Source organism: Phaenicophaeus curvirostris, chromosome 10, assembly GCF_032191515.1.
Source record: "Phaenicophaeus curvirostris isolate KB17595 chromosome 10, BPBGC_Pcur_1.0, whole genome shotgun sequence".
In the NCBI taxonomy this organism is placed as follows: Eukaryota; Metazoa; Chordata; class Aves; order Cuculiformes; family Cuculidae; genus Phaenicophaeus; species Phaenicophaeus curvirostris.
The window spans coordinates 7,504,944-7,520,145 of record NC_091401.1 but is presented as its reverse complement, the minus strand read 5'-3'; the positions used below and the strand labels follow the sequence as shown (position 1 = coordinate 7,520,145).

The 15,202-nt window shown below is 37.0% G+C and overlaps 1 protein-coding gene across 5 annotated transcripts in view; it reads left to right on the top strand.

Annotated features, from left to right (window-relative positions):
- ACAP2 (ArfGAP with coiled-coil, ankyrin repeat and PH domains 2) overlaps positions 1-15,202 on the top strand; it is a 190,530-nt gene that overhangs the window by 157,509 nt on the left and 17,819 nt on the right. For 3 of the 5 annotated variants that reach the window (XM_069865386.1, XM_069865384.1, XM_069865382.1), the window contains exons 10-13: positions 1,174-1,248; positions 7,197-7,309; positions 11,032-11,052; positions 14,184-14,235. In XM_069865386.1, the coding sequence (XP_069721487.1) occupies positions 1,174-1,248; positions 7,197-7,309; positions 11,032-11,052; positions 14,184-14,235 (261 nt within the window). The remainder of the gene's footprint in view (positions 1-1,173; positions 1,249-7,196; positions 7,310-11,031; positions 11,053-14,183; positions 14,236-15,202) is intronic. The other 2 variants (XM_069865385.1, XM_069865383.1) reach the window with 1 other exon arrangement.

Genomic DNA, 15,202 nt, shown 5'->3' with positions numbered 1-15,202 from the left:
CACTTGTGGTTATGAGAGTGGGTGGGGGCAATCCTATTTGTCTGTGAATTAGAGGTTCTGTTAGTCATGCTGTGCCTTCTGCCACGTGACTGACTTCAGCAGGAAAATGGGTGTTGCACTCTTTCTGGTCTCCTCATTCTAGATCTGGAGTAGAATGAGGTCTTTTCCACAGACGTGAAGCTGTGGGCTGTATGTCTGTGTTCAGTATTGCATCTGCATTCTTATTCAGTAAGATGCTGTGACTGGGGTTAATGGCAGTCTTGTGTTACAGGCTGGATAAAGGAGAGGTTCATCAGATTCCATAGCGTGTGACATTAAGTACCAAGGTACCTGGTCTTTCAGATGGCATCTTTTTCTCCATTTCACCACATTTCTTATTTAAACATTGAAGTCTGTAAAACAAACAGAACCCCTTCTCTTAAAGGATATCTTAAATTTCCTGGCTTTTTTTTTTCCCCCCTTCTGGTTTTAAAGGAAAGAAATTTATATAGTAGTGCTATAGACATGCTTGCAGCAAGTCTTTGGTAGTGTCTTTCTTGTCACAGAAATTGTAAGAATGTTAACTTAAATCCTCTCTGACAGTCTTTCTGCTTTGCAAAATCATATTGTTGTTTCTGAAACTAGAAACATTTTGAATAGTTCTACATAAGATTTCAAGAAACCATGCTCAAATACTTCTGTTGCCCTGATCAAAACTATTGATACAGAAGTCTGGTTGAGTCAATTCCCCCTTCGTGCAGGGCAAGAATCACTAATATTTGCTCCTTCTAGTTTTTGCTGCTAGTGCCAGTGCTGCTGCATAGGCCAGTCAGCCAGCAAGAGTAGCTACAGCATGAGTCATTCTCTTTGGAGACTGAGCACCAATGCGGTATAGAGTCGCATATGCTTGGCACCATGCTGTTCTTTGAAACATTTCTTCTAAGGCTTACAAGAAATGTACACCTTTCATAGAGGTTAATTCAGGATGGTAGTGCAGTGCTTTAAACGAGGCTTCAGTGGTTATTCAAGGTAAACGCTTTATGACCAGAGAAGTAATTATATGCTATGCAAATAAAATGAAAGTCATGCAATGTCTAGACATAATGTTCTTTTTTTTTTTGTCAGCATTATGAAATCTACTGATCCAAATTTTTCTTGAAATCTAAAGATTCAATTTTCTGTTTCTCTTTACAGCTGGATCAGTTGGCTGTAGATGCTGCAAAGGAGAAGAGAGATATGGAGCAAAAGCACTCCACTATTCAACAAAAGGTACTTGAGAGAATGTAAGAGGCAGGCTGCACACACATTTTTATTTCTCCCCAGCAGTAGATCTCTGCGTTGGAACTGTGAGGGATGGTATCTTTAGTGCAGAGATACAGTGCATGTTATTAAGTGTAGGGTTAAATCACAGATACTCATATTGTATCACAGAGCAGACTATTATGTTTAGTTTTGACTAAAACATAGATAGAACAGTATAATTTGTGAATGCTGGGTCTCTAACATTTCATTAGAACTCTTAATTGCAATAACATCTTGTGTTCTATTTGGCTGTAAAAGTTGCTGGGTTTCCCTCCTGTGTATCTGTAGGAGAGGTGTATATGTTGCACAGTCCTGTATTGCTTTCTGGACTGTGCCAGATATGAGTGCAGCACTTTGAGGTAGAGTGTGACAGCTGCTACTGCATATTCCATCATCCCTGCAGGAGTTGGTGGGAAATATTAAGATTGCTGCAACTGAAACTGAGCAGACATAATGATGGGTTTTAGGGCAGTGCTGATGTGCTGTGTTTGGAGGCAGACAGGAGATAACTACAGGCAAAGAAGCAGAAGAAAGGGGAAAATGGGAAAGACTGAACTTGTGAATTAGTGTTGAAGTACAAATTTCAATTTGTTTGGGCTCAGTAGGCCTGTTTTCAGGAGTGGGCGGTAGATGGGGTTTTACTGTTAGAGAACAGCAGTGCTTGGTGAAGGATATAAGTTATGGGCAATTATCTTTTAATTGGCCATGGAAATTATAACTTGTTACTGTGAATTCTGGTCATTGCTGTTGCTGATGGTGTTTACAGTCTTTGTTCTTTTTTCTTCAAATGCTGCTTAAGGCTGCCTTACAGGTAAACTGTTTCTAATAGTATCAATGGTTATTGACAATTTTAAGCTTCATGAAACTCAATAAGCTGTATCTGTATGCTATATAAATAATCTTGGTTTCTAATACAAATGACAATCATAATGAGGTTATTTATATCTTGTTCTTTATTTTAATTGAATGCCAATTTTATGCTGTGTCTAAAATATAATCAGGGCAGTCAGATTTTATTGTATGTTGACCTCTAAAGTTCTGTGTTTTGAGTTGTATGTGTTGTCTTCTGTCCTTATCAGTCAAGTCATTGATGCATTTTTGTGATGATAACGCCTAGGTTAATACATCTAGGCTTTGGAGGGCATGCTTTATGGGAAGGCCATCTGGTCAACCTGACCAGAATGGCAACCTTGTTCTCTGTTCTCTCCTCATGGCTTGTCATGTTGTGTTCCACTTGGCTGCCCCTTAGATATATGTTTCCAAATCTTCCAGTTCCAAATCCTTCCATGTTTTATAACTACTGAAACTTCTGCTTCTTGCATTGAATATTCCGTGAGGTATATATGCATTTAATATACTGAAGTTTTAATCTAATGCTTCAGAATGATGCCTTTTCTTCATTGTGTGGATAAAGGACAATTCCTTTTCTGAAATGTATAGGTAAGTGCACATGTGCACACACCTACCCACCCTCTACCTGTGTTTGCATATATGTGCATATGCATGCAGAATAGTTGCACTAATGACTCATCTCACTTTTCTTTATAGTCATCATTGTTTTTAATTAGGCTGTTGTCTGAGAGGCTAATATAAAAGTCATGGAAGGTCTTGATCACCACTATAGTTTGAGTTCTAGTTTAAGAGAACTGACTTTTTGTTTGTTTTAACTTTTGAGTTCTATTTACTCAGCAAATATACAGGAAACATTTTTTTTTTTTAGTTAGCTTAACTTTTTTCCATATTAATCTGGAGTAACACTCACTATGAATTAGTCTAGAAATATTGTGATCATCCTGTGACCTATTTTGCAATGTGTTTTTACAGGGAAAGATTAATACCAGAAGAGTGGTGTTGCAGTGTCAGTATCACTTCAGACTTATAACTCTGTTTTCCTAGATGCAGCCTGTTGCTGTAGTAACTTGTATTAAATAATTCAAAGATTGGTTGAGCCTGTAAACTGCTCTGTGGTTTTTCTTTGCTTTTTTTTTTTTTTTTTTTGTGTGAGCTAATATTTTGTTCTAGAATGAGAGAAATTGTACAGGGAAAACATTTGCATTGAACTTATTGAACTTCAAATAGTTTTCAGATCCCCTTTACATTAAAAAAAAAGAAACAACAAAAAAACAACAAACCAAACCCTTACATTGGAAGAACTGCTCAGGAAGGAAACAGCTGGGGAATGGTTTGAAAGTTTTTAACATCTTGAGTAAGCCAGATGCTGCCACAGGCATAAACCAGAGCTGTTGCTGAGAAGTAACGCAAACTAATTCCTGGCTCAAAAACCAGAGATGTGCTAGTATTTGAAGTGGCTTGTTTGCTCAGTTACTGTGTTGCCTTCTTTCACTTTGTCTTGGACTGTAAACTTTGTTACTTGTTGTTTGTTGTTTTAAGCCCTTCCTCAAGAGACTTAAGCATGACAAACATCTTGTTTGCTGATGGGATGGGAATGGAACCAACTTTCTAAAGGGCGGGGAGGGGGCTGCACCCTTAGTGTCTTCTCTGCTGGAGTAACTTTTCACATTAGTGTTTCCTTTGGTGCTCATGCATCCCATGTACTGCCTTTTTAACAACTTTAAAAATTCTGCTTCTCTAAAGTATAAAACATACTGAATACATATTCAGTGTTAAAGTGCTGGCGCTCATGCTCCCTAAGATTTACAGGTAAAATGGCTTCAGTAGCTTTCATAACCTGCTAGCAACCTTCATACTGAAAATCAGTCGTAAACTCTGCTGCTGAAAAGTATGAGGGTTTATGTTTTGGAACTAGGAAATTATATATAGAGAAACAGAAACATGCAAGCTATGAGATAGATCCATTATGTGCGATAAATAAGTTTGTATGAAAATGCATTCACTGCAACACTGTCAAGAATAGTAAGTTTTCTGTGATAATTGTGGAAATGAAAGTTGTTTTTCCATTGCCAGCTGGTTTGCTATCCCTCATGGGCATTTAAAGAAAGAAAAAAGGCATGAAAGCACGCTGTCCGCTTCCCTTACATAACCCACTTCTACGTGTTTCTCTCCCAGTAGCTGGCCAACCTTGAAAATTGAGTGTCAGGATAGAAACTTACATGTTCCTTCCTTCAGATCTGAATGAAGTGTGCAATATAGCATGTCAGCGTAACTTTCATATTACTGACTTAATTTTCTTAGTTCTCATTAGGTAAAATGTAGTTGAGTCCTAACTGACACCTAATTAGTAAATGAATTATGTTTAAAATTCAGTCTTTATCAGCTGGGTGTTTGATTAAGGAAAAGAAAATTCTGAGTCATGCGAAGTGACTGGTTTTATTAACATGTGATTCTCTTATGTGGGACACTGGAAAGATATGGATGTATTTCTCTCCACCTCCTGATTATTTTTTGTGATTCATTAAACTTTTCCATGTGCCAAGATAAAAATAAACTGTAACATGACTGCCTTTCTCCTGTTCTTTAATTATAAAATAGCAGAGACTATAAGATCAGACACAGCTTATCTAGTCCCTTTTTCTACTTTTATCCTTTTAATTGAAATTAAGTGTGGGTCTTTATTCATCTTTTTCCTGACCACATCTTTATCAATTATTTTTTGTGGATAAAGCATGTGGGAGCTGTAGTCATCCCACCTGGCCACCACAGCTGGTCATCTGCTACTTATTACTTAGGAAAATATTATGCATTTGTCTGAATACTCTTGTGCCTTTATCTGCTCTGTAGAGGTGGAAGTCAATCAGGGACCCTTAATGCACCTCATGATGAGGGCTGAGTATTGTGGACTGTTTGCACTGAGAATGTAGTATGATAAATGATCCAAAGGAGTTTTCATGTCCTGATTGTCTGTGTCTTCGAAGTGTAAATCTAGATTAATTGGAAAAAAGCAGCTGCATTTTCTGCCACAGTTCTCCAAACCTGGAGGAAAATGTGATTGCATAGTAGTTTGGACAGAAAAGACTGAGGAAATGTATGTTGTCTTTCACTAGACAAGGAGTTGCAGGCATCACTGAGGCAGGAAGATGCAAATCTTTAGCAGGTTTCATTATATTTGGGAGCTGGTAAGTTAGAGTAATTTATCAGTTTTTTGGGGAGGGAGGGAATGTCTTAAGTCTGTGCTTACAGCAGTTTTTCTTTTTTTTTTATTTTGAGCAGCTAAGAGAAAACAGGAAATGCTTCTACCACTTTGAGAATGTTTGTGTTCGTTATAAGTTGTGAAATACAAAGTTAAAATTGTACTGTGATATTTGGCCATTTGTGCTTACATGAAGTCTTTAATGTTCAGAATGTTTTGGTCTAGGAAACAGGCAGAAAAGCCAAGTTATTAAATGCTGAATAATAAATGCTCGAGCTTGTGATTTTTGAGGAGCTTTTATATGCAACATGTATTTTTATTCAGGTCAGATATGATAGTTCTATTTTCTTTTGGAACTCTTGCACTCATCTGCTAATGAATTAACAAAAATCTAGATTTAACATTTCGAATAATCTATTCAGATTAGTAATAGCTGAAAATACTGAGTAATTGTATTGAAGAGTGCTGTGCTGGCCTGGGGAATGTAAAGAACACGATTTTGTATTTATAACCACTTCCCTGTCTTGTTAATTAACCTTGAATTGTACCAAACCATCTGCACGTAGAAGCATAAACATCATGTGTAGCAGAAAAATTGTGTGCAGGCTGGAATATTACGTAGTGCTAATGGTATGGTTTATGAAGCTGATTTTTTTTTATAGCCTCTTTTCCCCAAGGTATAGACAAATTCCTAAGGAGGAAAGCACAGAACACATACTTTTTACACAGAGCTGATGTTTGCAGTGTACGAAAAGTGTCTGCTGAAAGTAAGGGAGAGTGACATGAAAGGTCCTGCATCTGCAGTGTTTAACCTGTTTTTTTTTTTGTTCTGAAATTTAATTTTCAGTGATGTCTCCTCTGCGTTAGTCAAGTGAAAGCAACCTTATATTACTTACTAGTTGATTTTAATTATATATTTTACTAACAGTGAAACTAAATGATAGCATGTATATTATTTTTATCTCTGGACATAGCGTATGATAAGTGATGTTGTCCATGTGCCCTTTTTCATGTATACCTGGTAGTTGTTAGCCTCCCACTCTCTGAATACCTGAGCTCTGTAGCTCCCTGAGAAGCCTGTGCTGTTTTGCGTGAGGTGTGGAAGCAAAAACTCACCATGGGCATTATTACTTAGTCTGTTCTGCCTTTGCTGGTGATGTGAAGGAGTTAACCTTTCTGAAATTTGTAAAGCTGTTATTAACCGTTATTACCTGTTATTATTTGTTATTTTATTGGTTAGAATGTATATTCTCTTATCCTGCTTCTAGCTTTGTTATCTTGTCAGAGATGATAAAAAAAGACAACAGACCACTGCCAAGTTTTTGTCATCATTGCCAGCACCCCGACTCCTTTAATTTAGAGGTGCCTGATAGTATCATCTTTATTTGGTTACTTGTCATCGAAGTTCTGATCCACCTCACTTGTCAAGATAATAGAGCTGAAGAAAATGCTAAAGCACGATTGTCTATGCAATTGTCTGCAACAGCCTGCAATTGCTTTTCAGTTATTACTCTGAAATCCCATTGTCCCTTTTCCTCTACCTTACTCTTGCCTTTCTTTGGAATATATATGAGACCATTTGAGCAGACAGTTGAAGCATCAGATGCTCTGTCATTTATGTTTGCCCTCCACTTACCCTCTACCTGAGCAGGAAGTTCCCCTTGTGTGCAGGTAAAGTAAATATCTTGAACATTTTCATCTCCTAAAATACTTTCAAAACAGTGTCAGGGGCTGAAAGTCATAGCCTGGCTAGTAAGTGTTGCAAGCAAAACATTATTCTTGGGCCTTTTTTACATTAATGCTGCCCGTATTTCAAGTTTCATTTGAAACTGTAATGTCTCTTTCTTGTTTTGTTCCTTTATACTAGGATTATTCCAGTGATGATACTAAACTAGAATACAATGTAGATGCAGCCAATGGTATTGTTATGGAAGGTTATCTGTTTAAGCGAGCCAGCAATGCCTTCAAGACTTGGAACAGGTAATGATTCAGAATCTCTATTTACTAGCTTATTAAGATACTGCTTGTTAAGTTAAATTCTGATCTGATATAATCTATGCAATCCACTGATTTCACAGTTCTGATGGAGCGCTTGGATGACTCTGTTAATTATTATGGAGATAAAACTCCAAAGCCATTTTTCCTTATTTTCTGTCCTAGTTGTCTGCAAGCCTTTTTCTAAGTGTGTATCTAAAGCCTGGAGAAGCCCTGTGTATGGAAAGCTTGTTTTGCGTGTAACCTCTCTGTAATTGTGTTTTAGCCTTCTTTTAGCCTAGATCCTGAAACAGAGCAATCCGTATGACTGTATACAATAAGCTATGTAAATGTACATGCAGGGAAAATAAGAGTTAGAAGACAAAGTGAAATGGAAGTTGTGTAGCTGTCAGAAGCAGGAAAGCACAGTGAAGCACTCGCATACTGAAAGACACTAGTCACTTTTCCTGAAAGATCAGCATATGATTGTTATCCTTTACAAGTCCTGTCCTTTGCAGTGACTTCTGCTTGGTAGGTTTGATGGTTCTCTGGGGAATTCAGAATTATATTGTTAGCCCTGTCTCTTTAACAATGTATTTTTTAGTATTGTTTAAATATTTTTCTCACTGAACAGGATTTCTTTTGCATTTCCAAGGGTGTATGCTTTTTCCAAGGAAATATTACATATATAGTAGCATTTACAATAGAGTTGGATATAGTTCTTGAATTTTCAAGTTTACTTATTGTGATATAGAGCTCTTTTTACTGTCTTATGCTCTGAAATTTTTGCAGCTGTGCTACAAAATAACTTGTTAAACTATTTGCTGTGTTTCAAAGGCCAGAATATGTAGTTGGATATGTGGTCCCTTCTCATTTTAGAATTCTTTGAGCATCTTATAACAGTCTATAACAAATTGGGACTGCTTTGCTTAGATCTGTAGGCTGATGCAAGGGCCATTGGTGTCAGTAAGACTGTCTATATTAGCAAGTTAAGTCCAATTAGTAAAAAGGGTTTTCAGACTACTACGCTGGTCCTGTGGTCTGGTTACCTGTTTGTAATTGAAAAGTCCTTTCTGGGTTAGTTTCATCCAAGCAGAATTCAGAGTTCTCCAAGACAAATCTGCAAGGCAACCAAGGACAGTGAAGGGAGAAGACTGGGACATGTGCTTCAAAAGCACGTTGCTGATCTGAAGTAAAATCTTAGTATAAGCATACTGAGAAAAATCTGCGAGTAACAGGGCTGAAGGTTGTCCTTTATTGGATTTTCAAGAGACTGGAAGGGGCCTTTTCGCAAGGTGTTCTGCAGGGTGGCCTGCAGCCTCTTGCTAAGTGACTAAAGACAAAACTCTGACTCCCTCTCTGGGATTTTCTTTCTGAGAGCATAAAGGCTTTGCTCTGTAGTGAGGTAACAGAAGGGAGCAGAATGGGAGTGTTGAAAGGTAGCCGAGAGATGTTATTCTTCCACATGGCTTCATGCCTAGTAATACTGCACGTGTATCTTACCTCAAGGTGTTCAGGCACTGGGATCCAATTAAAACTACCTTCTGTACGTTGGAAATTTAAATTGGCACAAAATAAATATGAGGAAGTCATAGTTAAATCAAGATACACAATGACATTCTTTCAGGTTAAGTTACAGGTTTGAACACATATAAGAAAAACATATCCAAACAGTGACTTATTTGACAGCCAAGGTAAACAGCTCAGTAATGAGTCAGAGCTTCCTAATGTTAGTGTATAATTTGTTTGCTTATTGTTTTTTTCTTTTTGTAGCAGGAGTAGTCCATAAAGCTAAACCTGTAACTTTTTTTCATCCTGCTGTGATAGGCTGGTTGGATGCTTATTCTTGGGCAGAGAATAGCATTGGATATGCTATCTGTAATCACTGCTTAGAAACTGCATCAGTGATTTACATTTTGTGCTTCACATTTGCAAACCATTACTAATTGTTGTGAAACTGCTACTACTGTCATCATACATGAAATATACGTTTAAGACCTTCCTAGTAAAGACAACTATTAGTTTCTGAATCTTGCCCCATTTTCATCTTTTAATCAAAATGGAGGAGTATTTTTATCTTTTTATTTCTGGGTATGTTTGTAAATACTTGCTACCTTATAGGCACTGAAGTGCTCATTGCCATTTTCCCTGACTGTTTCCAGCCATGGAATGCTTTTCCAATATAAGTAGTGTTGCAGTTGCAGCTGCAGGGAGATCATACCAATTAGAGTGTACCATATATTAGAGGTGAGAGTGTTTTCCAGTCACTAGTTAGAGTAAGAGAAAGGACTGTGTCACCGCATTAAGCTGCTTTGTGCGTATAAAGGTACAGTGAAATACCAAAGGGAGAAACATGTATAGAATTATGTATTTTATATGAAGGAATTCAGGGCTGAAGTCAGAGACCCAGGGGTAGACAAGATATTGTCAGTGCTCCTATCAGATAAGTAGTTTGCTGCTTCATTATGTGCCCGTCTTTGAGGGAGGTGGGTGAAAAATCAGGTAGCTGAAACGAAACCGGAAGAATTGCTGGGAAAGAGATACTGGAATTTCCTGATGTTCTGAACGAAGGGCAGCAGCGGTGGTATTCTCTGCTAACTGCTGATTGCACTGTCAGTCGAAATATGTAGTTTCAATGGTACCGTCTCTTTTACCGTCTGGTATCAGATGGAAGTTCGGTGGCTTTTGGCCTTTTAAAGTACTCCTTTACCACCAAAACCCATTGCAATTATCATGATTAATGTAGACTTGCCAGCATTAAGACCATAGGAGTTAAGAAAATGGTGCAGTGGGTCTTGTCTGGCTTTGACAGACATCAGTATGATTCTAGCTAACAAATTAGGTAATTGTGATGCTTTTGTGTGTGTGTCTTGGTCACCAAATCCATGGACTTCCAAGTGGATTATCCTGTAAAAGCTTGGGTTGCTGGGGTACAAAAATATCAAACGCATCTAATGCAGCCATTTAAAGGGAATCGAATCTGCTCCAATGAATGAAGACTTGTTTCTAATCCAAAACAATTTCTTGCTGGGCTAATGTATTTTCTTCCTGGGGTGGCTCACAGCTCAGGTTTAATTGTCTAACGATTTCAGTTATTTGGGCTTTGCATCAAGTGTCCTGTTCTTGGGATAGTTCTGCATTATACCCCTTGAGAAACAACTAGCAGGTTACGAAGTAAACAAGAGCTATTTGCCATTCAATGTTGCCGTGTTTTAAAAGAGATGGAGATTTTGCAATATTCTTTACTATGACTATGTAGCTATTGTATGGTGTACATGAGTATTTCACGTAATATACTCTAGTGGAATCAGAATTTTATCTACTCTGGGAAATTTTACAGTAACAGGTATGGGGACCTATTTTTGGAATGTATGTTTATCTGTAAATGGTTAATCTTATTGTACACAATTTTTCTTTAAGGCATTGGGAACTGAAGTCAAGTGCTTTTATTACTGTGAAGCAGTAGGTGGAAAGCTGTTTTGGTTCCTAGAGCCTCAAGTGGAAGATAGGTCCTTGTCATGAAGAAAGATATGTATAGGGAAAAAAACCTTTATCAGACACCAGTATATTATGGGTAGATTTTAGGTGGATGCATTAAATGTTTTCCTTTTTAATTCTGCTGTATTTTCAGTTCATGCTAATTCTTTGCTTATTTTGCTCATTTTGCATTTTTCATTCCTTCTTCTTTCCCCTATGTTTTAATCCTACCCCATTTTTTCACATGACAGGAAAAAGCCAGATCACATCAGGTACCAACCAGCTTCTTTTATACCTTCCCAATATTTCTTTGGCACGCAAAAGCTCTTAATTAACCCTGCATTTAATTTGAATTACTTGCAATGGATGTGTAAGTGGCTCAGTCTAAGAAAATAACAGAAGGATTCTGCCTGGGATGCCTGTATACCTGATACTCAACACTTTTAAAATAATTTAAAAAATTGAACTAGTTTTGGCTACAAAGAAATTAAAGCAACATTTCTGCACTCAAACTTCTGAGCGTACAAGATCAGTGTTTTGACTTTTTCCCGGTGAAGTTGGTGAGATTTTTCTCATCAACTGCATTGGAAATAGAGATGTAACTTTTAAATGTTGTGCGTTCTTATTCATTCTGTTTTATTTGCATGCTGATAGCAGCTAGTGAAAATCAATTAAACATGATTCAGTTTTTATCTAAACTCAATTCAAATTTTATTTTTAGTATTACTTCTCTTGGTTCTCAGAAATTTGAAATGTTTTTCAGTGAATTTTGTATTGTTCCTATTTAACAAGTACTTCTTGAATAGTGTAGGTATAAGTGATGGGAAATGCTGTTTCTAACCCCAAACAGCTATATTTAAGCACTACCCAATGGGGCAGTGCAAATTGCTTTTAAGATTTCCTTAAGTATGTTTTCTCCTTCACCATCCTCCTCTTTTATTCTTGGTAGAATGACACATTTAAAGAAACTTTGCTAACAGCCAGTACTTAGTGCACACCTTGCCCAAAAGTTTATGGACATTTATCCTTAGAACAGGGTAGATATGACATTCCCTGTAATAGCACCCTCAGTACATACATGGTACCTCAGTTTCCTGGTTGCTCCTGCTGTAGACCCGCAGTAGTCTGTTTCCTACAGTAATGAGTAGAGTTAATTGATGATACTTCATTAATTTCAAATAAATCTCAAAGTTTTTGGCCTGAATAAAAGTGCTGTCACTTCTTCCAAGCATATGATAAACTGTATTGACTTTATTTTCTGCTGACGTCTACTTCAAAAGTGTGATCCGTGAGCTATACTGCATTCAAAATTGTTGATCTTTGTCAATAAAAGTTTCTCTTAAAAAAAAAATAAATCCCCTCTCTCCCCTTTGGCTGGACTGGAAAAATCTCGGAATGATTTGATTTCTCTGCTAGATAAAAAGGAACTGGAATACCTTTTAGACTAGACTTAAAGATGACACAAATTTGTGTGCTCACTTGTATCCAGTTGATCAGATTGGACGTTGTTTACTTAAGTAACTCACTGAATATTTAGCTGTAGGACAAATGAAGCATTGTGTTAATTAAGTTAATTATACTACCTAGGGCTGTTACTAGGGATTTGCTCCATTGCATGTTATCTTGGGGCAAGGATGCATTTTTTCCCCCTTTATCATTAGGCATTGCTCTTCATGTTTTTCTGTTTGATGTTATGGGCACAAAAAAGCCTGACTTTGTTTTCCTTTTCTAGTCTGCTTTTTTGTTGCATTACCTATTTAAACGTTAGTGGTGACTTGCCTTGTGCTCTTAGTTGAGGCTCAATTACTGCATCTCTGTGTTTTTATAAGTGAGTGGTAAAGATGATACCTTTTAAATAGCGGCAACCAAAACTACTGCTGTTAATAAATTATAATGATAAACTTTTTGCATTATTCTGCTCCATTATCTTTATCTGAAAAGATGGCTGTTATTATATTGGAAATCCAGTATTAAAAGAAGATCCTGTTGTTGCTTTTTAAATTAAATAAACTTGCACAACATTTCAAAAGATTAATTGTTAAAAGGTAGAATCTCATCTGCCTCAATACTAACTTTTCTAACAAATACTAAATTTTCTGATTTGAATCTAACTTTTTTTTGTATTTTCCTTTTCCTTAACAGTCTTTGTGTGCTTCTTTTCATGAATGGCTTTTGGTGGTTGAATAAATACGTGGAGCCCTCTTGTTACTAATTGTAGTAAACTGTACCTTAAAGTTCCACAGCCTGTGGAGAGTAACAAGATATGTTGCAATATAATATTTTGTATATTGCTACCCTTCAAACTAATTGGCAATGCAGAAAAAAGTGATTTGCAGTATCAATGGGATGTTTGAGATAATTGAGGATTTATGCTATGATAAACACAGATTCACAGGATAAGCCTCAGCCAAACAAATAAGTGTAAATTTCACTGTGGGACTGAATTATTTTTTACATTCCCTTCTTCCATGTCATTTCAAAACCACTGGTGTATGGTTAGCTTTTATTTGGTGCATCCCTAGAAGGACTAGAAAGGGATGGTTATATTTGCTGCATTTTTTTTCATTTAGGGATCTGAAAAAACACAATTGTTACAGACCTGAGGCACTTGTAATTTTTTCCAAAACATTAATGATCTTTCCGTTCTCTAGGAACATATCTGATCTGGACAGTGAGTTTGACAAGAAAGGATACAATTCAGAGGAGTTTTTAAGCATTATGTTATTTTTTAGGTTTACGGGATGCCGTCATTAAGTCTTTTATTTAGGATTTTCCTACAAAGCTGAGGCTTAAGTTGGGATCCCCCTTAGAAGGTTTTCCTTGGTTTTACTTTGGTTTTGTATGTAATCTTTTTACTTCTTTACATCTGAAATTTTAAGACGTGTCAAATACCGGCAGACATTAAACCTGCATGGAATGGCCACGCTGTAGTATTTTTAGTGCCTTAGTAAGTTATTTCTTAGTTCTGCTCTCAAAAATATTTCATGAGTAGTTTATGGAGTTTAAGTATTTTTGTTATTCAAACTATGAATGTTATCCAACAATTACTGAAAATTGCATCTTACTGCTAGAATATTGAAGTAAATGTTCTCTGAATTGAAGATGTTTTGTGTGATAGCTTAACTAATGTTGTCATAACATGAATGTGTTTGTTTAGGACTCAAATTATTTGAACCATGCTTTCTTTGCTTTCTTTTCCTGATTCCTCTTCACTTTCTTTCTTTCTTTCTTTTTTTTTTTTCCCTTTCATTTTTCACATTAAATACTTGCCAAAACTCACTGTGGCATTACATGTGTTAATTCTTTTCTGCAGTCTCTCTGTAGACTGTATGTTAGCACAGTTTACAGGTCAAGCACTGTAAAATCAGTTATGTATTCTCTGGATGTCTCTTTGTTTGAATAGGCGCTGGTTCTCAATACAAAATAACCAACTTGTATACCAGAAGAAATTTAAGGTAGGTATCAAAAACTCACTTGGGATAGTTTGGGGTGGGGGTAGGGGCTTTCCTGACTGATCAGAGGAAGGACGAAGTGTGGACATGGGCATCGTCTCTGGTCTTCACCCTACTGCATTTTCTAAATGAGTTTCTCCATTTGTAAACTGAGGCCAAGAGCTGCACTTGCAGATTCTGAGATTCCTGCACAGTCACTTGTAAGCATATTCTGTATTTAACTGTGGGTTTGGTGCCCTTGTTGCAGAGAAGGTTTGTGAAGAACCTTAAAAGTTGTTGGTCCTAAAGAGCTTATACACACACTTGCTGGCAGGGAAATATTCCGTGCTGTTCTTTGAGCTGTTGTGTTTAACTCTTTCAGGACTTGCTTCTTCCAATTCCTTACTGGACTCATGTACCCAATTTAGCAGCTGGCGGGGATAAGGCATGAAAGCGTTTGTTATGCAAGAGTCAAAGATGCTATGTACATGTATTTAATACTGAAATGTAAGGTGATTCAGCAATCAATATCTATCTTTTTGCTAGTGGGAAAATACAGTTGTATATCACAGCAGGGAGGGTAGCTCTGACCCAAGCTGCAGGAGCCAGCCTTTTCCATCAGTGTTTGGGCTGGTGCTCCTCTGTTTACTGTTCTGGAATCTGCTTTTGCATCCCATAGCTGTAGCCGGTCTTCATGTTGGAAAAAAGTAGAGAACTGTATGGAAATGGAAGAAAAAAAACCAAGGAAGAACTTACGACAATTCATCTGTCTCCAGTGTTAACAGTTCCTTGTTACCTGAAGCTGACAAATTGAGGGTCTTTGGTTTTTTTTGTTGGAAAGGAAACACACAGTTGAGTGTTTGTGAGCACGTCTGAGCTGGTCATTTTGTGACGTCTAGTTACCTTTTTTCATTTTTTTTTAAAAATGCACATTTAAAATACTGTTGGCTTAAAACAGGTTTCTTATGAATTGAATGAAGTTTCAAAACCA